The following is a 27,977-nucleotide window of genomic DNA, read 5'->3' on the forward strand; positions in this document are numbered from 1 at the left end:
GAGGTCTTCTCTTCAGTGAATTACAGGTAGGCTTGATTTATTTTGCTTATTTCTTCTCTTTGCCACCTGATATCTCAAGGCCCTGGAGGCCTCTGTGATAACTCCTGCCCAATGCCGACAAGAGGGCATCATCTTGCTTCCTGAATCGTAACTCCTCCTGTGACTTTGTGCCCAGCGGTGGGGGACTTGATTTTCAGCTTATGTCTTACCCGTGTCCTAGCCTGGCTCCTTGCCAGTAGAGTGAGGATGGGGGACCGCTTTGCCTCAGTGTCGAGTGGTTTCGGCTACAATGACCTACCTCTTAGGTTGCCTCCACCTCCTGTCTATGCACTTTAGGTCCTGTCTTGCTCTTCGGGCCCTGCAGTCCAGATGTGGGCAGAATCTGCCTTTGTATTTCTGTCCATCAGGTGAGCAAACCTAGAGCTGGCTTCATGCCCTCCAGTTGTACAACTTGAAAGAACTAGCAGCGTTATATTTCACTTCTGAGTTATGATCATTGTTTCTGTTTTCCAAGAGATACGGCTGAGAAACTGGTGAAGTCACACAAAAATTCTTAGAGAACCACACTGTGAGATTATTTTAATTATGGAGGTGGAAATGTCCTTGTTTTGGTCCAGTGTCTCCAGGTTCCCGGGGTGCCACAGTCACAAAGGCTGCTCCTGCCCCTCCCTGCGGTCTTTCCATTGTTGTGTGTGCTACAGGAACTGAGACAATTATGACAGAGCTGAGCTGGTTTCTCTTCTCTTTTGGGCATCATTGTTTGTCACAGCTCTGATCACCATTTCTTCCTCCCAGATTATGAAATTGTAAAATCACTGCTATATTTATATTTCCTTTTGCTGTCAGGTCTTGAGAAGCACCATTCTTAGCTCTTCTTTGAAATTCCTTTATTAATAATTGTCCTTGCACACGCACACACACATAGTCTGCTGTCTACAGAATGCCCTTGTGTTCAGTATTCCCCTTGATCCTAATAAGCACCTATGAGGTAAGCAGAGCAGACATTGTTGTCTCCATTTTACAGATGAGGAAATTAAGGCCCCAACAGGTCTGGAAGGCCCTGGCCAGGTCACCTTTGGAGCTTGTACCAAAGCTGCCATTAGATGTATGACCTCATCTCTCCTGAAATTTTTCTTCTTGTCCATGAAACTGCTTCTGTTTTATGAGTATCAGGGATGTTTTTGTTTATGACATGAATAAATTAGTGATTTTTTTCCTGAGAGATCTCAGCATTGCTGCATTGCCTACTATTTCTTTCACTCTATGGTTGGTCCGAGCACTTTCAGAGACAACAGTACATGTAAATATTCCTTTTTCCTTCAGTGTGAGATGGACATTTTCAGGGAAGAGAGACATCCCCAAGAAACTGTGTTTGTTCTCTGGTATTTGTAACAGCCTCAGCAACCATGATTTTGGATTTCTCTCCCTGAGTTTTCCAGCTGTTGGCTGCTGCAGTGCATAACATTTGGGGGTCACTGATTCCTGTTCCCATTTTAACTATGTGAGGTTTGTGTGTTTTGTGACCTTTGGGTTCTGACCTTCAGATTTAGGGAACTGGAACTTTAGGAAGTTTTGGTAGGATTTGAATCCAAGTAAATTCCCTTATGAGTACAAATTCTCAGAGTGTTGTGGAATGTTAGAGTTTAAAGGGACTTTCATCCATCTAGCCCTCTTGATTAGAAAACATGGTCAGTGAGGGATAGAGCTGAGGTGAGAATGCTGAGATCAGATTAGGTTTCCTACTAGCTTGGTCCAGAACACTATTGCTTCCCCTCTTGTAGGATGCCTCTTCCCACTGGACTTGGGGCTCAGAGAGGGTGGCACTGCATCCTCTCTGTGCAAGGCTCTGTTCCCTACTGATGATCAGAGCACATTGCATAGGCACTCAGGATTTGCTTGCACAATGAATAATTTGAATCTGTGTCCTGTTGATAATTTGGCAAATTATATTTTAAGGATGTCGACAAGGTTTTACTATGGGAAACAATCCATTCTAGATATTTTCAGCAGAAGGAATTTAATTCAGGGTGTTAGGTGTTTCCAAAAAACTGGAAAGATTGTACAGAGAAGATTCAAGGTTGAGCTTTCAGTAACGAATCTCAGAACCACACAAAGTTATTAACTTTTCAACAATCAACACAGCAAGGAATCATGAGACTGAGACACAACTGAATACATCATTGTACTGGTGAACCAGAGATGAAGAAGCCATGTTTGGGAAAGTGTTAACTGGACCCTGAGACATGGAGTACAGCTACTCCCTTTGCTGCAGCTACTTCTTGACAACCACAAGGCTGAAGACTGAATGTGGGACTGTGGATACAGAACAATCCCTGGCTTCCATGTCCAAGGTCATTCTTCCAGCAGAAAACAGCAGAAGTAGTGGGAACATTGCCTCCATCTTACTTTTGTCTTCCAGATCTCAAGCCAGATCACTTATTTTGAGAGACTCTCTTTTGCAATCAAATGCTACCTACAAGGCAGCCTCTATGGCGTGGCAAGTGTGAGTGCTGATCCACCATGTCCAACATAGTAAGGGTTTTGGCTGTCACATGTTGGGCATGTCTTCCATAAGGCTCTGGGTATAGGAGATACTACACTGAGAGTGGATTTACAATTACGTTCTATTAGATCTCTATTTGGCAGTGCAATTAACTATGTAACAGAAGGGAATGCAACAGCTTTACTTTAGGGATTCCCTAAGGGGAATTTCTATTTATCAGAAAAAATGCCATAAGGAGGGAAGATCCTGAGCTGGGAGAGTATTCTAGATTGTTTTGGTTTCAAGCATCTTGGAAAGTACTACAAGGAGACATGCAGTATTGTGATATAACAGTGCTTACTATGTCTGCGGGGAGTTCCATCTTTGGAATGCATTGTCAGCTTTCCATCTTGTGTGTTCTCCCCACCCCTCCCTTTACCCCTGTGGAATATATATTTAGAATTTGCAATGGAAATCAATATAAAATAGTTTATTTAAAATAAATTAAATAGACACATAGCCTGGGAGCCTGCATTGAGTTATTTTGACTTCATCTCCCTTAACTCTTCTTTGAATTCTATTTGGAAAAGTAAATCATTCTAAGTAAATCCCCTCCACCTTTACTTCTGTGCCCTAGTAAATAAATTTGGACACATTTTATTTCAGCTTCTTGTCTACTCCCTTATTTTTCTGTTCCAAATTAAGAATCAAACAAACCCACCATCCTTCTATTAATACTTGGAACCAATTGACGTGATAAAATCGTTGGTAATATTGATGGGGGTAGGGACAGGAGTAGGCAGATGGCAAAGACATAATTGAAGTAAAAAAACCCTGATTTTCTTAGAAAAAGTGATATTCTTTGGTTCAGGAGAAGGAGGCTGAGTGTGTAGGGTAGTTGATGCTAGCTTCTGCTGGATTTCTGCTGTGTCTTGCATCCTCCTTGTGCAGAGGCAATTGGGTGCATTCGTCCCTGCTTACCGGGAAGCACAAGCTTCTGCAGCAGGGAAGCCTCCAAAGCCTCTCCGCTTCCCACTGCAGACTGCGCCGCCTTCTCAGCCACCGCGGTAGTAAACTTACAGTGTGGGAGGTCTTTGGCCATATGGAGGCTTTGGGAAAGGACCTGAACATATTCAAGATTCTCTTGCATTCAATGACCAAAACCCTATTATCACAGTGTTGTAAGTAAAGTGACTGTAGTCATCTAAACTGGGACACTTTTGAGAGTGAAAAGGGGCACCGGTCGTAATCACACTGAAACAGCAGGCATAAATTGGATGTATGGTCACCCTAATTATAAGGAACAGTAGGGAACAGTATTTGAAATGTGAACTAAAATGATTCAGAAGCAGAAGTTACCTCTTTATATTCCCAAATTCTTAAGTTTACCTTCTCTTTTTTCTAGTAATCACTTGCTAAGCTCTGATAATAGGGCAGACTCTGTATTAGGCACTAGGAAAATACAGGAAGATATCACCTTTGTTCTTTACTGAAAATTGCTGTTGTAATACTTTAGAGCAGTGGATTTTCAACCTGGCTTATGGCAGAGCCCACATAGGAGGGCAAGGGGAGTACAAGCAGCCCTTCGTATCCACAGGTGTGCTTCCACTGATTCAAGCAACAGTGGGACAAAAATATATTTTTAAATGTTTTATTGTTGCTTATGTGTACTCATGTAGTTAGGCCTAAAATGCACAGATACTTTTTTTTGGTCATTATTCTCTAAACATTATAGTGTAACAAGTATTTACATGTCAATTACATTGTATAAAGTATTATAAGTAATATAGAGGTGATTTAAAAGTATGCAGGAGAATGTTCATAGGTTATATTCAAATAGGATGTCTTTTTATACAAGGGGCTTGGGCATCTGTAGGTTTTGGTTCTGAGGGGCACCCTGAGCCAATCCCTCTAGGGATGACAGTAGTGCATTTTATACTTCCCCTATGAGTGACATGTATTCTGCCAAAGGATGAAGATTTAAATAAAGGCGAGGAACTGTTTTATCAATTTGTCTATTCTATTCTTGGGGTTTTCTTAAAGATTTGGTATGAAAAAACAATTTTTCACTGAAGAAATGTTTGAAAACTATTGGTTTGAGATTTTAAATTTTATGTTATTGTTTTTAAGCTCTACAGTTAACTAGTTCAACAGAAGGAGGAATTGGACTTTTGAAACTTGGAACACAGGAAAATAAACTGAATAGGAAACTAAAAAGTTCCTTTAGATTTCTGTGGGACTGCCATATGTAAGTGGGCTTGTGATTCCAGAGGGACAGGTAGGGGGTTCTTATGGGGGTGCAGGTTTCAACTGCACATCACCTTCCCGCAGTTCCGAGTGTTCTGCCACAGAGGGGCTGTCTTGTGAGGTAATGAGCTCCTGGTCATCAGACATGTACAAGTAAACTTACAAATGGTAGTTAATTTTCAACCTGAGCTCCACTCTCATTAGAAGAAATATCTTTGTTAATTTGAATGCTAAACTTCTCCATTGGTGACTGTTGTGTCTTTAGCTACTACCTTAAAAATGTCAACAGTAAGTGTGTGTGTGTTTAACTTCCCAAGACTATTAGCCAATTCATTACATTCATTACACATTGCGTTGTCCTTTTTTTCATGGTGGTCAGTAATTGATAAAAAAAGCAGAAGGCACAACACCCATACTCTCATCGAGAGAAATTTAAAAGGGAATAACATTCACTGATGTCATTCTGAAACTGATCCGAAACAGCCTGGCTCATTTTCACTCAGCTGCCATTGGTCAATGCGTGTAAGGTTTTTGTCTCTGTTTCAAAATCTTGAAATAAAAGTGGAACAACCTTTAACATGACTTAAGAAAAAGGTCACCAGTTGAAAATGGTTTCAGCTGTTTTGCTGTTAAATGTGAAATTGCAAAACTATCTTCTCTTACATAATTTGAATTTATAACACATTCTAATGAGAAGCTTGTCTGTTTCTGAAACCATTTCAAATACTGAGAAATTTCTTCAGGCTTTTCAATTGGCGTTAAACGAAAATTTTTATTTCAGAGCATATAATGCATGAAGTTGAATTTCTTTGTTTTCCAAAACTGTATTCTCATGGTCCATGAAGGTTGAAAATGTGTATCTTTCCTCTTTCCCTTTTTATTTTTCCCAAATCTGGACATTTTGATTTAATTTAGCAGAATCATTATACTTTATAATGAAGTAGATTTTGGGTTAACAAAAATTTAATAATTTAACATTTAATTAAAAATGAAGTATTAGAGAAACAAAGATTAAACTGGAAACTTTTATTTATAATAATATTATCACATAAATTTAATAACATTAATTCAGATTACAGCATTCACACCCTATGCAAAGGCTCTAAGCTAGTTTATGACAGTAGCTGTGACAATAGGGTACAAACAGCACAGCTGACAGGTGACGGTTTTATGAGCAATATGATGTTTAGAAGGCTGAAGTATAGTTGTTCACTCTATTTTTTGTTACTATGATTTCTCTTAGCATGTTATGTTGCCTGAAAGAACATTGCTTCACAGAGTCATGTGTAATATTGTCAGGTGTAAATATGTCTTGGGATATATTGTGAAAAGTGAACTCATTCATTGAAGGAAAATTAAATATTTATATTTTGCAAGTTATATCTAAAATGGAATTCTTTTATTTTATTCTGTTTACTCTTATGTGGTAGCAAAATGAATTTGTAATAAAGGAAAATACAAACAAAATTATTAAACATTAAAATCTATTAAAACATCCCTCGAGTGCCAGTAAAATTTTATGGCCTGTCTAATGGGTACAACAGACTAGTCAACAGACAACTCAGATTCAATGTTTGTGTGTGTCAATACAAGCTTGAACAAGCTCAGGGGAATGCAGACAAGTGAGCAGTAATTAACTTGTGGACTTACCCACTTAACGGTGGGTTTGGAATGAGAAGTTTCCAGTTATCACCAAAACAATTACCAGGCTTCCCAAGAGATTGTATCAATGATTTTTCCCACTGTCAAGTTTTGAACCTAGTGGAGGGGCAAGATATAAACCAGGAGTTTAAAACCCTTATGAATCAGGCACTCAGAACCTTGTCTTTAGAAATCTAGATTTTCACTTTTTGAAGTAGATGCACAGAGCTCAAAGGGCTCACAGTATTGTTTGCACCTTTCCCTCAGCTTCATACACAAAAACAGTCTGAATCGGAGACATAGAAGAAACCTTTTAATAATACATATTTTGAAAGCACAGCACATTGTACAGACTAGCCATACCACTGCAGAGCATAAAATGTTGTTCCAAGAGGCATTTTGCAGATCATCTTCTTAATGCTTATTATTGTAGAGCTGAAGAAATGGTGGTCCAGAGAGGGTAAGCATTGTTGTGGTAACTTAGCCAAGTAGAACCATTGCTGTTAAATGACCCTAGAGTACAAGCTTGGGGTCACATGACTTCGGTGCTCATTTTCAATGGCATGGGTGTTGGCTCTTTTGAGAGAGAAGCTCTTTACTCCTCATTCATTTTGATGACATTCACCCACTTTTTTAAATTGTCATCCTAACAATCAACAGAATTACTAGCTTGTTTAATGAAACTGTTCCACTTGCAAACACTTTTTGAAAGAACAACGGGGTCTGAATACAGCCTCTGATATGTACTAGTTGCTGTGGTAACTTGGGCAAACCGCTTCAGCTTCCCTAAATCTTGGTTTTTGAATATTCAAGTTAGAAGGAACAAATTCATTCTTAAGATTTCTCCCAGCAGAGACTCTATCACCTCCTGGCTATTGAGTATCTTGTCTTGGCTGTTGGCATCATGTCTCTCTTTTTCCTTGACTGATTGGAGTTGTGACCACAAAGACCATCTAGTTAGTGATTGGTTTAGTTCCATTCCCTCCTTTTCCTCCTTCTGAGAGACCTGTTCTTTCTGATATTGTTTCCCTGTCCTAGCTGATTGTTCCCTTTTCATGTGACATTCTGAATGTGATGTGAAAGTGCAATGTGGAGATGTCTTTATTCCTCACTTCTTTATCAGAGGCAAGTGTTTTCTTGTCTGGATTGATGCTTCTATCCCTTGCTGCTTCTTAGTTTACCTGGGATCTTCAAATGCAGTTGGCAACCAACTGCATCATCAGTATTGAGGATTGTGCCTTTAGCATTAGCTTGTGTCCATATTAACTTTGTGTAAGGCGGATTGGCATTGAATATGTTGACTCCTATGCTGCCTCCCTTCACCCTATGCTTCGTGGTCAGTGGGACTTTTGGGAGTTAAGATAGTTTTGTAGGAAACCTCACCTCACTCAGCTTGTGGACTTGTAGGAGGAATCATGGAGCATGAGAGTTAGAAGGAATGGTAACAGGCATCAAATCTTTATTTTACAGATAGGGAGAGATACTGAGGTTCACAGAGGTCTGGGGACACAAATCAGAGATCCAATTAGTGGCTGAGCTAGAAATTGTACCAAAGTCCCCTGCATCTGAGTCCAGGGCTTTTTCCAGTATTTCCAACTGTTTCTCAGATAGTCTATATAAAGGTTTGGCATTTCTGTAGAGTTGTTCTCTAGGCACCCCTTCTGAGTAATGCCAGCTGTCCACGCAGAGAGTGGGGCACTTAGCCAGTGCTGGGCCAAAGCTGCCTGCAAAGAGAAGTTGAGTGAATACGTTGACATTTTCAGCCCATGGCAGATTCTGCTTTGTCTTTCTGGCTCTCATCTGACCTGATGCTTCAGTGGAAAAGTGATTACATGTGCAGTTCAACTAACAATTGTATATAATTTTCAGCCTGCCTTATTCGTTAACATTACCTTCCCACACTGCCATCACATTCCAGGGCAATTACACTGGTAGGGACTTACCTACATCATTTGGAAAAGGTTTGCCTAAAGTACTTATTTACTTGTGCATAATAAATCTTGATTGATACCTTGGTAATCTCCTAGATGAGTCTGTAATTCCCTCCCACAATGGGGAGGATTGGAGAGTCAGGGAAATGGGTGACAAAAAAAAGGAAAAATAGCAGAAAAGAAAGAAAAGAAAAGAAGTCTGTGGTTCCTCAATGATTAAGCAAATTAGAGATGATTTGGCATCTCCATGGATAATCTTGCTTTGGGGGGCTTGTTTTACAGTCAGGATCTGTTATAGAGTCACAAGAGTTTGTGTGTAGACAGGTCATTAGCACTCATCTAATCCCATCACCTCGTTTTCAGTGTCCTCTTCAGAGGAGGACTCTGTCATCCCAGAGAGTGCCAAGGTTGCACTCTGACCTCCTTGCATATCTAAGACTGTAAAGTGAGGCTGAATTCAGAAGATCAGGTGTCCTTTATCTGAATACCAAGGACGGATAACTGTAGCATACATAGGGAAAGACATTGTACCATTTTAATAGATCATTAAGAGGGCATTTTTGAAATTCTAAAAAGGTACTAGTTTTGATATAAAGAGGAAGGATAGTGAAAAACCTTCAGTTATAGGAAAGTGTTATTTATATCTTAATTTCTTGCTTAAATGGTGAAACTGTTGCTAAGGGACGTGACTTCTAAACTTTAGTCTGCCATCAACTATTTCTGATGTTTAAGTCACGTAATACCTTAGTCTCTCAATTTTTGTACTACTGATAAGGATATTAATACCTGTGTCTTTCTTTAGTATCATTCACTTATTTGGCAAACATGACCAGGAGCCACGTCTTGGTTTAATTGCCAACAGAGATTTAGGTCTAACACAACATGATTTAAAGATTAATGTAAATGCTCAAAGCCGATTATTCTCAACCCTTGAATCAAAATGTATACATAATGATCCACAGATATACGCTTTGTAAAACACTATTTTGAGCTTATTGCACTTGATGTTAGATGATACCGTGTAATGGTTGGTTGTTTTTAAATTTTGATGATCCATGTAAATGTTTAAAGATGAGTTCAATATTGATTTTGGGGAAGCAGGAAAATTTGATCAAACATGAGTTAATTTTACTTACGAGGATGGCCGTGATGGCAGACCCATGGTGTCTTTAGAGAAGCTTAGAAGCTTTGTTAGTCTTTTTTGTAACTTTACCTGTGGCCCCAAGGTTTCGCACTTGTAGAGGAAGGGTCTTGGTCACCATATGGTCTTTTGTGGTCTTTTGTGTTCTGCTGTGCCTTGATTTGTGTGGTCAGACTATTGGCTTCATTAGTCTGTGATCCCATGGCTCATAATGTTTTAAGTCTGAAGGAATAGAATAGAGAAGGCATATGGCAAATAAGATCCATGTGGAGATAGGAGCAAAATCTACTGTTTGTAAGTAATGCCTTCTTTTGGATTGTGGTGTTTTCCTTTATCCTTAAAACAGAAAGATTGGTACCATGATGAAGACCATGGATTTGTAGTTGAAGACCTATGCCTAAGCTTAAGCTTTGCTATTTGAGCACATTAATTCTTGAAGCCTTAGTTTCCATATTTGATCATTGTAATGCTACCTCGTATAATGGCTAGGAAGATTATGTCACCATTCAAAAATTGCTTAGCCTACAGTAAGTTCTTAGTAAACACTTGTGATTTATTGTCAGTCGGTGGTGTTCTTGTACCTGCTGAACAGCTAAGAGGGGACAGAAGAGCAACAGAGAGGGTAATAATAGAAAATTCTTAGGTTCTTCTTAATTTCTTTGCATTTGACTACAGTTCCTGAAAGACCAGTGCTTGAGCAACCCCAGCTCTCTGACTCCCTTCAACAGTAGGCACCTTGCTCAGAGGAGGGCCATTTCTCTTGTTTTCCTCTCTTCTCATTGTGTTTGTGTATTTTCAGAGCCTCTGTAGAGATGTTCCCTTTCACTTCTTGCTTTCATGATGATTATAAGTTTAGAGTGAAACCGATCTGGAACCAGAGGAAGTAAGAGCAGGGTGAGTTTTGGTCCAGCAAAACCAGCTCTCACCACGGCTTTTCTGTGTTTGTGCTGGACGTCTCTGAGAAGCCAGGAAACCCTAACCGACACATTCGAGTTTATTCCTTCACAAAACTTGTGAGGTCTCCTTAAACCCATTTATCAAAACAAAGGTCTGCAATTAAGATTTCAGAGAAGGAAAATGCTATAGAATATTAGAGCAGATTGGGACTTTACAGACATTCATTTTGCAAAAGGGTATTCTTTCTTGTTGAAGGTCACACTGGCAAAGGTGAGACTGGAACTGGGGCCATAGGGACTCTGTCATGTTTATTGCCTTCCTTGGACCCATCCTGCATGGATTAATTTTCCTTACCTACAGTTTTCACTCTTATTAGATTCTTAGTCAAAGATAAAAGCTCTAGCTCCTTATTTCTCCACGTAAGACATTTACTATACAAACTCACTTTATCTTCCAAACCTTTTCCTTAATTGTTCTCCCTTAGCGCCTCATTTTTTAGTGTGAGTGCTCTGCTCCTTGTCCCAAAGAAATGCCTTGTTTCTTTCTTGAGCTCACAGTTCTTCCAGGCATTACCCTCGTTGCTCCATTTACCTTTTAGAGGCAACCACCTTTCAGCGTCCTTGTTAAGGGTTTCCCCTTGCTAAGCCTGTGTTAGCTTCTGTGACACACCCCAGTTATTTTGTATGCTTTGTGTTTTTCTCTTTCTCATTTCACATATATAAATATATCTCCCTCAGGTAGGCCCTAAGCTTCTTGAGTACAGGATGAGAATCTTATTCATCTGGAGTTCCAGTACCAGACAAATAAATTTATTCATTCATTAAATTAACAGACATTTTTATTGAGTACCTAGCATGTATTAGGCCCTGGGGTTGGACAATGATAATTACTTCTCCTCTCAAGGATTCAAGAGTTTAGTTTGAGATACAAGCAAGCACAGAGGCAGAGCAACATGTGATGAGTGTGGTGTCGGCAGTATTCCAGGGACCATAGAAGTGCAGTGAGAGTGTATTCAACTTGAACTGGAGGATAGAGAACATGCACTATGTCTTCAAGGGCTAGTAGGAAGTGATGCTCAGGCTCTAAATGATGCACGGTGGATAGACATCACTTTTAATTGTGAGTTAGCTTGGTCAAAATGGAACAGTGATGAAACCCAAAGATGCAGTAAAATTTTTAGCAGAATGTAAATGCTGAAAAATGGCCTCAGAGGAAGCATAAAACTACTACAATTATAGAAGTTATTGGAAATAATTATTAAGATCTATTATTTAAGAAATTACAATGTATAGATGACTGTACATTGAATTCTGATGAACCTTTAAAGATCACATAATGTCATCCTCACTATTAAACTAATACAAAGAATAGAAAAGGATGCAGAAGCGTCATATACAAACCTCATAATGATAAGTGAAATAAGTAGAGAAGAAAACACTATGGAATGATCTTACAAATATATGTACAAAAATTCTACATAAAATAGCATATTTAGCTTATTCATATATTAAAACACCACAACTGTGATGGAGTAGGACTTTTTGTAGAAGGGCAAAGCTGGCTCAATATCTGGAAATATAGCAGCATGATTCATTACATCACTAAATAAAGGGAGAGGAAAAGTGATGATTGTATCAGGGGATGTTAAGGAGAGAGATATAGAGATTCTAGAAAGGGAGGAGTAATCAAGGAGATAAGCATTTATTCACTCACCCATTCATGCATAGCATCATTTCTAAGGGCTTCCTAACCAGGCACTATGCTGGTACAGTGAGACCACTCAGGGGCTTCCAGCTGATTGGAGCAGGTCGGCAGGTGGAAGAATAGCTTCTGTGTGAACTGTTATCAATGTGAAATAAGTCCTAGAAGAGGCTAGAATTAAGCTACTCATTTTAGAGGGAAATATTTACAACATCAGAGATATTAGAGCTAGTTCAAAATTTTAAAAAAGGGCTCGGTAAAAAGTGAAGGGAGTGAGCAAAAGTTCAGGGTCATGAACATTCATCATAAATCCTGGGAATGGTGTCACTGGGTCACTGTTGACATACTGAGGAATGATATCAAAAGATTCTGTGAAGGTCATCTGCAAACAGATACTTGGCCAGACCCTGGCCTTCTGCGGAGGTGGAGCTGGAGGTGCCTTCCTGGGGAGAGTGATGTGAGGGTAATAGATGGTGCTGGGGTTGATGAAAAGATGGTGGAGTCAATGATTTACATCTACATGCTTAAGTTTTCTTTCGTCTTTCATACTCTCCCAGAAGGATTCCACAGTCATTTGGCAATATGGGATTTCTTGGGAAATGTGCATCTTTGCTTTTGAAATCACTGCATCCTATACTAACCTATTTTCTAAAGTTTCTATAGTGGAATAACTTTAGAGTTACAGAGAAGTGGCAATGATCACATTAACCCATTTTTAAAATGTACAAATAAAATGTGTACTACAAAAGTGCCTAGTGCATTAAACTGTTCAAACCTTTATTGTATCCTCCTGGTTCCCACTTATGCTCACTTTAGTCATGTTGAAAGCAGAACAGACACTTTTATCCCCTTTTAGTAGAAGAGCGAGAATCAATTAAAAAAAAAAACAAGCATAATGAAAATTAGTGCTTCTCAACCTGAGAGATGGGCTTGGTTTTGATATATATATCTAGATATATATATATATATTTTAGTCTTCTCAAATGATTCTAAATATGCACCTAGGTTTACCTTCATGGTTGTCTTTCCGTATTTGTTTTTGTGATAGGCCTTGTAATGATGACTTAGGGATGCGTGAAATACTCTCGCTGCCCTTTCAGGGAAACAATTTAGTAAATGTATCTGTACACGGCTTGTGCACGAGATACCAGGGAGGAAGAGAGAAGGAAAGACTGCAATCAGACTGAAAAAGCAGTGTTACTGGCTTCAGTAACAAAAGCCCCCTGATTGTCAGTTTAGAGTTCTTCTCATTGATAATGTTATCTTCTTGATTGAGAAAACTACATTTCCAACGGTTTTTCTCTTCTCCTTTTGAATAGTACTTTGCAATCTGTAAAGCACTTTAATATTGTTATCTCATTGGTTGCCATAAGCACTCTGAGGGGGAGTTGAGGAGGACAGGGTTTTTATCTTAATTTTGAGGGAGTGGAAGTACCTGAGGCACGTGATGGGGACTGGGAGGCTGCTCAAGGTCATGTCACTCATCCGGTGTGACCTGATGCTAACACTCAAACAACACTGTACCCCTACTTTCCCCTTCGCCCCATTTGTTCATTGCCATGTCACATGCTGAGGCTTTTACTTTTTTCTGGTATTTCCAGTGCTCTTTGTCTTTACAGACATCTGGAGGTAATCATGTAGCCCTCTCAATTAATTCAGTTCAATTAATAAATTACTGGGTGGATTTGGGGTTGGAGTGGTACAGGGTGCCTTCCGGGCCTCCCTCCGCTGGAGAGCTCTTGCAATCAGGCCTGGAGAGCCCTCCTCAGCAGCAGTTGCTGAGGCTCAGCCCCAGCCCGCAGGCTGCCTGCAGGGGTGATTGGCTCACTCTGACATGCAAGGCATCATTTTTTCTTTCCTCATATAGTGTATTTTAATCTAATTAGAACAGCACCTTTGCTAGGCTTGTTTGTCCCCCTCCTAGTTAAGTTTTTCATAAAGGTCCAGTATGATATCAAGTCAGCATAGCTCTTGATGGGCTATTTCTTTGTCATGTGGGGCTGACCAATGCATTACAGGTATTGAACATTCTGGCCTCTGGCCACTAAGTGCCAGTAATTACCTAGGCATAGTGGCAAACAATATTCTCATCCTCCAGATTACAAGTGCTCCTTGGTGGCGAGCAGTACCGCCTCTGCCAGAGGGACCATTTTAAAGTATCTTGTCCTGTTTCAAGAGTAAACTTTTGGGAGTCCCTTAATGCCTAAATAAGTTTTGGCGTGACGCAGAGCTTGCCTGTTCTGTTCCACATTTCAGTTCTGTTGCTAGCTACTTTTTCTTATCCCCCCTGCAGCCACAGTAAGTGCAAGGGACTGTGTGCTTTTCTGTCCACGTAACTATGCTAACATTGTTCAGGCCCAACCTCTATTCTGTACTCAAGGTCTGTCTGAAGGTCACTGCATCAGTGAGGTCTTCTGTTGCTGGCAAGAAGTGATCTTATCCTTTTCTGCAGCAACACTTTTTAAATGCTCACTTAGGTGACTTATCGCCTCGGTTAGGCACATACTGTCGTTTATGTAACTGGTGTGATCATTATTTTAATAGATTATTAATACAGTTGAAGCTTTTTTCAACCTTACTGGCATCACAATTCTCCTACTATAGAAACTCCTTCAGGTTAGGGATTATTTCTTATTTGTATCTACTTCCTGAGCAGTGTCAGGCACTAACATAGGTCAATGTTAGAAGAGAGTTATTTAAGATTAGTTAGTGGCAGCGTTCACTTTTTCTTTTCCTCTTCCCTGCCTCCTCCTCCATTCATCTTCTTTCTTCTTCTCAGAGAGAATTTTCAAGATTCCATCAAGTATGGATTAAGATAAAATAGTAATGAATTGAGATATGTTGCCTCCATTTCCATGTTTCCATAAAAAACACTGTATTTTTTTTTTAAATTCTAGATTCCAACCATGTCTCACCCCTCTTGGCTGCCACCCAAAAGTACCGGGGAGCCCCTTGGCCATGTGCCTGCGCGAATGGAGACCACCCATTCCTTTGGGACCCCCAGCATTTCAGTGTCTACACAACAGCCACCCAAAAAATTTGCACCAGTGGTTGCTCCGAAGCCGAAGTACAACCCATACAAGCAACCTGGAGGGGAAGGTAAGTGTAGGGATTTCAGGGTTGGGTGCCCTAAGTGGGAGAGTTCAATGTAATAAAAGTGATTTACAGCATGATGTGTGTCAGAAAGAGGCAGCTTCAGAATCTGTAGTGTGTTTCTCAGAGTTCACTGACTATCACAGGATAAAAATTCCCTAGGAGCTATCTAAGTTAACTCTTCCTTTAGGGATGAAGAGATTGAGAACTCTGAGGGGTTGTGTGGCTAGGGGTACACAGTGAATTAGGGCAAGAGCCAAAACTAGAACCTCGGTCGCTTCGTTTATAACTCACTGTCCTGCTGAACTATCTTCTACCCCCTCCCTTGTCCTGTAGATGTGCATCTACCCTGCAGTCGACTCTCCCTCTTGCCATTGGATGTCTGAAAATCCTGCCGTGTAGTGGTTTAAAGGAAAGCCCATATGAAGTGAACCTGATAAGGCACCTGGGATTGGTTTGCCTTCTCTGGCTGTTGTAGGTTACTCCTCTAAGCTGCTGTAGGTTAGAGTTGTCTGGAGAACTCTGTGACATCTGCATTTTTTTGAAGCGCACAGACAAGTGTGAGTGAAGCCTAGTTTTAGGGGTTTTAATAGCAGTACATTCAATATTTATATCAAGTGGAATCTGAAGATCTACATGAGCTCAGCGTGTCATGTGTATACATATGTGCACTTTTACACACTCAACCCCATAGGGAGCATAAAGACTGGCATGTGTGTGGTTGAAGAGGTTCCACATTTTTGCAAGTCAATGATGGCAGTTCATCCCTACTCATTCAACAATAACTCGTACTAACAAAGAGAAGAATGTTAGTTAGACTTCTGGTTGCTGAGAGAGAAGAGGCAGTGAAAAGAGATTCAGACCCCCCTTCTCTATTTTTTTCTCCCTCATCCTGCTTTTTTAAAAGAAAAAATTACTGTATTCTCTCTAAGATGTTTCTGCTTTGTTCTTACATTAGCGTTTCCATGCCGCCACCCCCCTCCCCGCTAGCAATTTTGTGTGAGACTGTTTCACTCTGTGGGACATAGTTCAGCCTCTCTCTTTTCATTCTAGTCCTCACCCTGCCCCCAGTCAACACTTTACTAGTCTACCAGTGTTGGAGGACTGAAGTCAGAAGCCTAGCCCAGACGTGGAGCTGGGTAAAGTGACTGGAGACAGGTGGGGAGGTCAGGCACCAGCGGGCATGGTGAGCTGTGGCTGTGGGTCTTTTGGCATCATTTGTCCAGGGAGGGCAATGGCAAGACTGTTAGAGAGCTGCTGTGGAAAAACCGTAAGTGATGCCCGTGGTGCCCTACTGCTGTCCATGGCAGGCCTGAAGTTATATTGGTCCTGAAGGAGGATGCATCTTGCGGTTAAACAGAATTTCGTGGAACTGCTTTCCTTTGGCTTATTGTTCTTTAGTGATAGCAGGACTTGGGAATGGGATCTGGAAGAGAATCCCTCTTCATGAGGACAAGAAGAGCCATATGTTGGCTTTCTCATTTGTTTTCTCAATATTTCCCCTGGTCTACTCCCCAGGGGGATTGTTATTTTGTCTCCTAACTTTTGGGGAGAGCTAAAATGGACTTCCCTCTAAAATGAAAGGAATAAAGACAGCATAGCATCCCTTATGGAATAGGAGGCAAACATGTGAGGGAGTCTTAGTAGTTGATGCACATGCCAGGTTCAGGTGGGGACATATCCTCTATTAAGTCAGCTATAAAATAGCATGCAGGAGCGGGAGGAGAGAAGCATGTCATGGCTCCTCTAGACTCCTTCACGCTGAGTGCTATGAAAAAGGGTGAGTTGGATTGTGGGTGACTCTCCTTACCTTGAGATGCCCTACCTTTACTATACTATACTATGGGAGGTTCCCTTATTGTCTGTCCTGTTCTCTAGGGACACTGGTGCAATCTCTGATACTCTGTGTCTCTTTGCTCAACTCGTTTCTTTTAATACATTATTTACACCCTTTTGTCATCTATCAAAATCCTATTTATGTCACCTTCTCCAAAATGTCTGGCTATGGCCTCGATCAGAAGTCATCACTTCCTTCTCTGGGTTCCCACATACATCTTACTCTGACTCTCTAATTTTTACTTTTGTATTTCTCCTGCTTTTGCTCTGTCAGACCTTGAACATGTAGTCTACTTGAAATGATTTTTCATTATCATTTTATTGCCTTCTCCGATAACCCTATGAAGTAAGTGTCTTTTTACATAAAGAAATGTAAGCTTAGAGAGGAGAGATGTTATTCTCTATGGTTTTGTGGCTACTAAGCCTTTGAAACGAGGCTGTTGTCCTTACCCAATGTGCTTGTCCTATTCATGGCATATGTGGTGCTTGGGCCCCATATGATAGATACTTCCTTACTTCCTTGTAAGAATGTAAGCTTTGTCTCCCCATTTAAGCAACAAGACATGGTTTCTCACTCGTCCTTATGTTCCTCTTGGCTCTTATTATGCTACTGTGTTTTTAGTAGGAATGATTGTGTATGGTCAAATGTATGTCTGTATGTTCTTATGTATGTATATATTTGGATGGATGGCGGATGGCTGGATGGGTGAATGCAGCACTCAGGAATTCTTTTCTTACAGTAAACAGTTTGGAATATGGCACCCTCATTTGAAGCAACTCAGTCTCATTTAATTTCTGAAGTCTAGATTCTTTCTTGCAATTCTGCCAATCTCTCTTTTTAATATAACCTTTTTTTGAATACGTGAAGGAAAAACATTCCCCTTGCATAAATACATTTTAAAGACAAATATGGGGAAAGGTTTATGGATATTCAGACTTTTTAAAATGAAGCTACATCTTTTCATCTGCTATACATTATGATATGATATTTGTTAGAAGTATAAGATATGCTCTGCTTTATATTTAATCTAAATGTTAGTGCATCTCTGTTACTCTAACCATTTTTGTAATTCATACTGTTTTGTTTAAATTTTTATACATTTAAAAATTTATATCCATTTTATTTTTCTTCTTTGTCTCATTAGTGAAATCCCTAGGAGCAGGTAACGGTTTTTATTTACAGGGTGAATTGGTAATGCTGGAGTCTTGTGCCTCAGCTTATGCCATCTTTTGCTTTTAGTATACACTCTCCCAAATTTGTGTCCCATCAAGACTTTTCATTCCTAGGATCATTGAGAGACTGGTCTCCTATAACCCAATCAGAGAGACAGAAAGTTAGTAGCAATGGAAATCACATAGCCCACTTTTTTTTTCCTGGTATAAATGTGAGAGCTGTAGTGCGGAATGTAAGTGATTGGCTCAGAAATGCCCAGCCCGCTCAGGGCCGAGCTGGCAATAGACCTCAGGTGCCCTCTGTATCCAGAGTTACCCAGGATCTCGTGTTATATTCGAATGAGGTCTCTTTTTCATCACATTATAACCTCTTTATGCATCTCATACAGTTCTCACCACATGTCTTCTATTTGACGTACTTGTGTACAAACCTGTCTCCTTCAGGAGCCTCAGGATGTTCGGAGGCAGGACTGTCTGACTCAGGCCTCTCCTCCCAACAGCACCCAGCAAGGGACCTGACCCATAGCAGGTACTCAATTATGTTTGAGATAATAGTTAAGCCTGAGCAACACGAACCTGCTCATCTGGGCACAGGTTCTAGCTTCTCAAACACTTAAGAGGCTTAATGGTTGTGCAGTTCAACCTTGGTCTTTGAATTGCTTTCAGTCTCCTCTACCCAGCCCTTGAGATTTTCAGCTCAGGAGTTGCTTAAATCATTGCTACCCTGAAGTTACCGATTACATTTCTCACCTCAGTTATTATATCTGTCATTTCTGGGGTTTGTTTTCTCATTTTTTAATTCTGACTGTGAAAGTGGAAAAGTACCCACATGTTTTCCACATCAACTTATATTTATGTGATACCATATGTTATAATTTTCTTTTATAAGGTATTCTGCTAATAATCTTTCTCTAAAGGGCTTAGGCACACTTAAAAGTAGGGTGTGCTTTTTCTTCCTCAGTTAGTAGCTCTTTAGGCCGTAGGGTCTTTTCATTTTACTACCATTGTCCTCATACTTTCCTCATACTTTCCTCTGATTTTTTTTTAACAACTTGTGTTTCCTCACCTGTTTGGAATGCCCCTGGGTTCCCAAAAACCCTTTTGTGCCTGTACTATGTTCTTATGAGCATATATATATATATATATACACATATATAAAGTTTTGTCTTCATATAAACTTTACCATGTTAAATGTCTATTCATTTTTGTGGAAAATTTTAGTATGTATGTATGTGTGGCTTTGTCTCATCACCTTCTATTCTAGACTAATGGGGACAATGGGATGATGTGATTTTTCTTTTGGTCTTGAAGGTTCTAGCCAGCAGTGTTCTTTATCCCATAGTCTGGGCCCCACTGCCCCTGCTTCAAATTTGAAGAAAAAAATAAACAGAAAAATAAAAACAAAACAAAACCTTAGACTTTGATGGCAGAAAAAGATATAGATCTTTCTTTTTCTGTTCTCTCAGTAGAGACGAAGCTATGTAGTATTTTCTACTTCACTTACACATTATTTTCTTGACATGATTTTGAAATTACCTTTCATTGTTAATCCATTATTATAATAAATTATCATACAGAATGATTTGTAAAGTTTTCAAGTTCATAAAGTCAGAGTTGTTGTGGCCTAAAGTGGACTTTCTCCAGTCTCTAATTTAAAAAAAGATTTTATTAATTTACAATTTTTGATAAAATAAATCCATAAATCCATATGGTGCATATTCAAGGTGACCCTCTCAGTATAATACCTTTATATTTGTACAGTTTTTTATAGTTCATACGGCACTTCCGTATTCACGGTCATTCAGTTCTCGAAAGTGAACTTACTCTATCTAGCTGTCTGAGTTAGGTGGAACAGATGTTACTGCCATTGTACTGAGTGGTAATCTACCAAAAGTGAAATAACTTATTCAATAGTCATGTAGCTAATGAAATAGCAGAGGTAGGCTCTGCTCTCCATATGCAGGACTCCTGCTGATTTTAAAGGCTTCTATTTATTGGTGATTAGGCTAGACAGCCTCATTGATTTTAATTCCATTATTTTATTATTTCATCATCCTTTTTTGACGTTAATTTTAAAATGGTTGCTCTCTTCACATAGTATTCCTACATATATTTCCTTATACTATGTAGGAATTATGTAATATAAATTAGGCCTCTGTTTTCAATCTTTGCCTATATTGCTTCCACTAGGTCTGCAAAGTTAGATCAGAATAGGTGGAATAAACTCTATTCAGTGAAAGAGTTTTTTTTTTTTTTTACTAGCTCTCTTTGTGGTTTTTGCTACCCTGAGGGATTAATCCATTCCATGGAGGGGGAGGTATCTGTTATAGGTGATTGCTAATTTAGTGTAGACTAGAACAAAATACCATTGTGAACACCTGAGTCTCCCTCCAGGCTTGTTCCCTGTTTGCATTCATTCCCGAGCCATTCTCCATGTCTTAATCACAAAGTCTTTGAGTAGCAGAACGAGAAAAGAATTTAAAGGTTATCTATTCCAGTTCTCTCACTTGTCAGATATGGAAACTCAGTGGAAAGGGAAGAGAATGACTTCCAAAATTACCCAAGAATTTTGGACTGAATTGGGTCTAGAATCCCACTTTCCTGAATGTGCTCATCCACTGTATCTCTAATGTCTCACTCTGGGTGAGGCAAGGCTGTGGCGTGGCTCCTAGGAATTGATGTGTCCTGGATTATTGATATTTGGGGGAGAACTAAGCCATTATTGCTGTGAAGTCATGTAGCCTGGTTAGGCAGGAGGTATGTTTTCTCAACGCACAGCTAAAATGCAAGGGAACTGGATAGCCACCTATGGCAATATAATTAACAATGTACTTTAGAATGGGTTTCCCCTATCATTTTTATGTGGAGCATGCAGGCCAATTTTGTGCCGCTTCTCTTCTTACAGTCAGTAAAACCTTTTTCTTTTTCAAACCTGGAAGAAAATATAGGAGGACTGTGAACTCTGAACAGCGATATCTAAATATTTAGACTTGCAGTGTGTTCTGCTGTCCCTGGAGCCCTAGAGTCTGTGTTCCCTGCCAGGAAAGGTGACTCTGGACTGTGGCTTTGGAGGTAACAAATGGGAAATAGCTTCTTTATGTAGTCCTGACAGTTCTGTTAGGTTGCCAGCAATCACAGAAGAGCAATTACAGCTTCTCAGATGTTTGTTTTAATTATGCATGGTCTGTCATGAGGACAGGCGCAAAGTCACTGAAATGTCCGGAGCTCCAGTGAGACTCAGGCTTGACTGGCATGCCCCTTTTCGGGTTAGGGGGCAGCATCTTGAGCCTCATCTGCCATTGCGGCGTGTAGCACGTGAGCTTTCCCTTTCAGAGCCTCAAGAGGGAGAGAGGTCAAGCTGCTCATTCATTAAAGGGTTAGATATTAATTGTATTAGTTTGATCTTTATGTTGCTTATTCCCACAAAGAACTTGTGATTCTTTGGGTGACATTAGAGCTTACCAAATGCATAGGCCATACTGACTCTTAAAAGGGACATGATCCAGCACTGATTTGATGGTTAGGGCATTCACATTCAAGCCTCCGTTACACATTGACCTTGGGCATGACACTTCACTGTTTCACATGCCCTTCCTTCATTTATGAAATTAGCTGGTAATATTATCTGTCTAGATTGTTTTGAGGATCAAATGCAACAATGAGTGTGAAAATGTTTTATAAACCATGCAATACCTTACAACACTAAGGAATTACTATTATATAGTTTTTCAACCATCATTCACTTAAAATAGATTTTTGCGCCAGGCACTCTTCCAGGTGCTAATGTAATTACAATGAGCCACATATATATTAATCTCTGCCTCATGGAACACACGTCTTGCTGTAATAAAAACAGCTTTTTATTAATAATGAGTAATATTGATATAATTATAAAATAGTATTTACTTACTAGATGCATTTCACAATCTATACATACTTTTACTAATAATGATTCTAAATTATAATACTACTACTATAAGACTAACGAATGTGTAGTAATATAATAATAATTATTACTAATGAATACTGGTAAACAGTGATATAAATATAGCACTGATTAATGCTGGTAAGACTAATAACAGTGGTAGTTTTACTATCACTATCCAAATTGTAAAATTCTAGAACCAAACTGTAAAAATTTTCTAATACAACCCCTTCAATTCCTAGATGAGATGAGCTAATTCACTAATATATTTGTGGGAGTCGTAGTGCCTTTGCCCGAGGAGTGCCATAGATAATGAGTGGAAATTGTTGAATACAGGCAGGGCTTATTGCCCTGACTTTAGAGGCGCAGGGAGGCCAGGTGCCTTGTTCAGTATCACAGAACAGTAGGTGGGACCGGTGAGCCTTGGTCTGTGGGTCCTTCCGTGCTTGCCACAGTTCTGTGCCACTGATGTGTGTGGGTGACTTGTGTCGAAGCTACAATGATAGAATTAGCATATGTGAACAGAGGAGATTAAATGTTTTAGAACAAAAAGAAGTTTATGTATTGTTGACAAAATCGCTGTCATTTTGTAATGTCAACTTAATTAACTACTGAAGTGAATTCCTTAATAAGGTGATGGATTCCTTATCTTTGTCTGACTTTAGAAACTGAATAATGCAATGTTGTGTGGTAAGGTGTTCTTTAATCTCCTTTATTTTTAAATTATATAAATGTGTGACACTGTGTCATCTAATATTTTACATCTGAATACACTTAAATGTTTTTCAAGAATAAAATACATACAGAATGACAATAAGATATTTCCACACATCTATTAGAATAGCAAAAAAAAATTACATGCTATGGAGGATGTGGAGAAACTGGATCTCTCATACATTTCTGGCAGGGGTATGTATAATGGATGTATAACCATTCTGGAAACCATATTGCCAATTTTTTACCAAAGTAAACATGCAACTAAACAACTGCATTGACTTAGCAGTTGTACTTCTGGACATTTAATCCAGAGACATGAAAAGTTATGTTTATACATGAACCTGTACATAAATGTTCATGACAACTTTTCATAATGACAAACTGCTGAAAAAGATTCAAATGACATTCGATGGGTAAATGCTCAAACAGCCTCTGGTGTGTTCATACAATGGAATAATACTATTCACCAATACAAAGGAATGAACTATTAACACATGCAACAGCCTGTGTTGACTTCATGGGCATTATCTTTAATAAAAAAAGGTCATTCTCAAAAGGTGGTGTATTCTGTGGGATCTCATTTATGAGACATTATTGAGATGACAAAACTGTAGACAGGGAGAACAGATTAGTGGTTGCTAGGGGACAGAAATCGGGGATGGAGTGGGGCAGGGAGTAGGTGTTCAAACCAAGAAAAAGCAACAGGGAGCCTTGTTGTGGTGGTGGGATGGTTTTCTATCTTGGGTGTACTGGTGCTACATGAATCTATACATGAAATAAAATTGCAAAGAGCTATAAACACACACAAATGAATGCAGAGTAAAAAATGATGAAAACCAAATAAGGGCTAGTTAACAGTAATGTAATAATGTCAGTTTTCTGGCTTTGATATTATATCTATATCAGATGTTGCTACTGGGAGACTCTGTGTGAGCAGTACGTGGGACTCTTCATTCTATCTTTACAACTTTCTATTAGTCTTTATTTTAAAACAAAATGTTCAGTAATGGTAAGAGAAGTGCATACACATAGATTTCTTAATGATTTCTTCTCCTTCCCTAGGTGCCATCTTGCATGCATGTGGAACTGCCTACATCACACCTTGAAGGTCACTATCATAATGCATAGTTTATCCTGGTGTTTTTCAAAGCTGGCCATACATCAAACAATTTAGGAAACACTTTTAAAAAACAAACAAAAAAAAGAAACAGTTTCTAGGGCTCATGTTTATCATACAGAATCAGAATCGGGGCCGGAGCCTAGGAATCTACATTAAAACAAAAAGAAATAAAACAAAACTCCTCAAATAATTCTGATTGATGCTAACCCAAAGTTTGGAAGCCATTTGCTTATTTCAATAATGCCAGCATCCAGTGTTTTAATGCCTTGTGAACCTTCTCCAAGTCTTGGGGTTACACACTCTCTGCTTAGTTAATAACGGTGGCTTTGGAGTGTTTATACCTCTTCTATCATGTAAACAATGTAGAGATTTAGGGACTGAAATCCTCCTGCATATTGCTAAGCTTTCCCTCTGTGCTTTCATCATAAATACCAGTTTTCTGAATATATTGTCCCAAGGAATTTTAATTGGGACCCAAAAACAGAAGTGGGTTCTTCTAGAATGCCTCAGTAATGTCCAAGTGCCTGCATTATAGAGTACTTGCTATTGTGTAACATCAGGTAGGAATGCCTAAAATCTCAGCTGATTTTGGGTCACGACAGGTTTATGCAAATCATCTATAAATGGATTCATTATAGATATTATAAAAATAAACCTGACACCTGAGCCTTTGGGCAAATATACCATATAAAGAAATTGTATCCTGGAACAATGATTAACCCTAGAAGCTGTAAAAGAAAAAAATAACTTAGGGTATTATATTTTTATCATCCTTCCTTAGATTTCCTATAGTCAGAAGCTGGACAGCTAACCACAGCACCAGGGACAGGTTCCTGGGATGTGACATTTCTTCCCTTTTAGCACTTTGACATTCAACATTCTTCCTTATTATCCACTCTTTACATTGTTCTGTATGTTGCTATTTCCAAACAGAATAGACAGCCTGCTAATCAAGATAGACATATACTAGCCACCATAACCCATCAAGTTGCATTCTGTAAGTTAAATGCCATAAAAGAAAATGAAGGCAGTGTTGTGGAAGGAATTGGGAAAAGCTGCACAGAGGAGGGTACATCAGAGCTGAGCTTGGAGAATGAGTTAGTTGTTAGCCATGCAGAAGAGGGCGGTGGATAACCAAGCAAAGGGAACAGTGTGTGCGAAAGCACAGAAAGGTGCCTGTTCTGACCCTTGTAATGTTGGCTGCTCTTTGCTCATGTCCCTAGGCAGTACATCCAGACTCCTGGGAGCAGCTTTGCAATATGAGCAGAGTAACTTCACCCTGAGTGGACTCAAACATCTAGTATGCTCTGAAAGATAGCTTTAGGAATAGCTCCAGGATATGGGGTAGCTCCAGGGAGGCAGCACTGAGAAACAAGTGCATACCAATCTCATCACTCTGTGGGCAAGAAGCACCTTCCTGATGGTGGTCTTGGCCAGAAAGATCACACCTTTCCTCCCCAAGTATCTACCATGCTGCAGAGTGCAGTGTTGCTGTATATGTAGATGTTAAGACAAAAAAAGAAGCGCAAAAAGGCAATTGTCCTGAAACTAGGTCAAAGCAGCCTTTTCACCTAATCAAACACACACCCTTAAGAATGTGAGATGTGAGCCAACTGGAAATTTTTTGTTTGTTGGCTGTTTGGTTCTGTTTTACTTTTTAAACTTCTCTCCAGTTTGGGGTGATCCTGAGAAACAGGAAGCAATGAAAGAAGGACTTTATTATGAAATAAAGATGCGTGTGCGTGAGAATAGTTTCGAAGCACTTTCCCACATAATATCTAATTTAAACGCCACGATATCCTGTAATATTATTGTGGTTCCCACATTAGTGTGGTTCCTACAGACAAATGAAAAACCTGACATTCAGGTGACCTGCAGTGAGGCTTATGAATGTAGAAGCCAAGTTTCACCAAATTTTATTGTTTTCCTGTAAATGAAGTATCAGAACTATAGAATAATCACTGTATAATAATCACTGATATTACTATTACTAAAACAATTTCTCTGGCAGAAAATTGTAAGGATATGAAAAACTTTTTAGTGGATTTATTAGTTTTTTTCATCTGTAGTCCACTTTGCTTTCCTGTTAACCCAGTCTTTTCAGCAACACTGGGAAAGATAGGCATCCTCACCCTTGTTCTGCAGAGACTATAATGCAAAATGAAAACACTAGCTTAGGGCAAAGCTGGGATTTGAACCTTGGCCTCCTAACTCCAAGTCTAGTGCTTTTCCTCAGCACTATACTTCATCTCATATTAATACTATTATTATTTTTTATTAAAAGAAAAATTCTCACTGTTATTTTCTTCCATCATTACTATTCAGAAGTGTTTGAAATTAAATTTCTCCAAGTGACATGCAAAAATTGCTTAGAATTCACCTGTGTGTGGGTGTGTATGAGATGATGGACTGAAGTATAAAACAGCCAAAGTAATCTCTAGAAGTCATTACGAAGAAGACATTATTTCAGGAAGCTTTTGGAATAACCATTTGAAATAGTCATTAATTCAGGTGAATCACTCCATCTTGCTTAAACTTGTTAGGTATTATTGGTAGATTTATTGACACTAAGATGAAATTAAAATGACACTTAAATTAACTGATAATTTTGTTATTGATCTGTTCATATATGTCATAATGACTTAGTTTTATTAAGTGCTTCTTTCATGAAAATTTTTTACTGGGACTGAAGTCTCCAAGTTATATAAAGTCTGTTTAGAAATATTAGCATTTGAAGTGTCCTTGAAATGTCATATGTGCCCACCCACTGTGGTCCTCAGTAGATAGATTTTACTTTTTTATATCTCACCCTCTGCGTTTACTTCACTTCCTCTACTAGGACCAGTTCAGATGCTTGCCATGCCCTTTTTATTGACTAGGGCTCTATAGTAGAGAGGACAAGAATAAAAACACATCCTAGCCCTTAAACAGCTTTTATTTTATTTAGAAAGTTGACATGTGAAAATGACCAGTTAACTAACAATATAAAGCTATCAGTTTTTTGTGTAGCGGCTCTATGGTTAACTTCTCGGAAGATTCAGAAACAAGAGTTTACTTGCGGCCCAGGCAGGGTGGAGAGGATGACAGAAGGAAGACTGGGGCGAGTCAGGGGTTCAGCATGTACACTCCAGCGTGAGATAGATCTGGGTTCGCATTTGGATTCTCTCTCTTATTCTTCGGGAGCTTGGACTAACTCGGTGAAGTAGCTACTTAAACTCACTCAACTTGTTCTTATTAAATAGAGATATATGTACCTCAAAGAGTTGCTTTCAAAATTGAGTAAATAAATTGGCACAACATTTTGCACAAAATAATGGTTAAACCAATGGGAGCTGCCATTGTACTTATTGCCATTATTAAAATTGAAGAGTTGACATTAGTTAAGGGGGCTAAAATTCAGGTTTTTTTAATCCATGTATTTTAAATCATAATTGTTCAAATATGACTTATGCTGGTCATTTTTGAAATGATCCTTCATTTTATCCTTTTTTGCTGTATAGTAGCATTTTACTAATTGACATTTTAGGATCGATTTTTCTTTCATTTGTCTCTGCTAGAATTATAATATGTTGATATGTCCTTTTTGACTTGGCATAACTGTGCCTTCCTTAGAGAGAGACTTTACATGAACTATGTCAACATGGAAAAAACAGAACATTCATATTCATAGTACCTGTCTAAGGAGAAGCATTTTATTTTGTTATTGAACTACTACAGATAATGCAACTGATCATAAAGTAAACTGGTGATTTTTTTATTACTTTTAAAAATATTTTGTTTTCCAAAGTATCAAATGAGGCAGAGCAGATTTAAAAATGTTACTAATTATATCATCACAGAAAAATAATTAATTTAAGGAATTTCATCTTGTATCCCATTCCTTTCTGTGATTCATACTTGGGATTTAGCCAGTCTCCTGAAATTCTGTTTAAACTTGGTCCATGTGTATATCTTTTACAGGGAAAGGAGCCATGTGTCATCAAACCCTTAAAGAGATACTTAACTCATTAAGAAAGATAACGTCCACTCCGTAAGAGGTCACAAATCTCCCAAGTCAGTTATATTAGTGCTAC

General features: G+C 39.0%; 1 protein-coding gene across 5 annotated transcripts in view; it reads left to right on the plus strand.

The window, feature by feature from the left end:
- The window catches only part of LOC114490441 (LIM domain containing preferred translocation partner in lipoma), a 636,657-nt gene that overhangs the window by 192,644 nt on the left and 416,036 nt on the right, over positions 1–27,977 (plus strand). For all 5 annotated transcript variants that reach the window (XM_036017287.1, XM_036017288.1, XM_028504415.2 and 2 more), the window contains one exon: positions 14,938–15,139. In XM_036017287.1, coding sequence (XP_035873180.1) covers positions 14,999–15,139 — 141 coding nt within the window. In that variant the 5' untranslated portion in view covers positions 14,938–14,998. The remainder of the gene's footprint in view (positions 1–14,937; positions 15,140–27,977) is intronic.

Source organism: Phyllostomus discolor, chromosome 2 (assembly GCF_004126475.2).
Source record: "Phyllostomus discolor isolate MPI-MPIP mPhyDis1 chromosome 2, mPhyDis1.pri.v3, whole genome shotgun sequence".
Lineage (NCBI taxonomy): Eukaryota > Metazoa > Chordata > Mammalia > Chiroptera > Phyllostomidae > Phyllostomus > Phyllostomus discolor.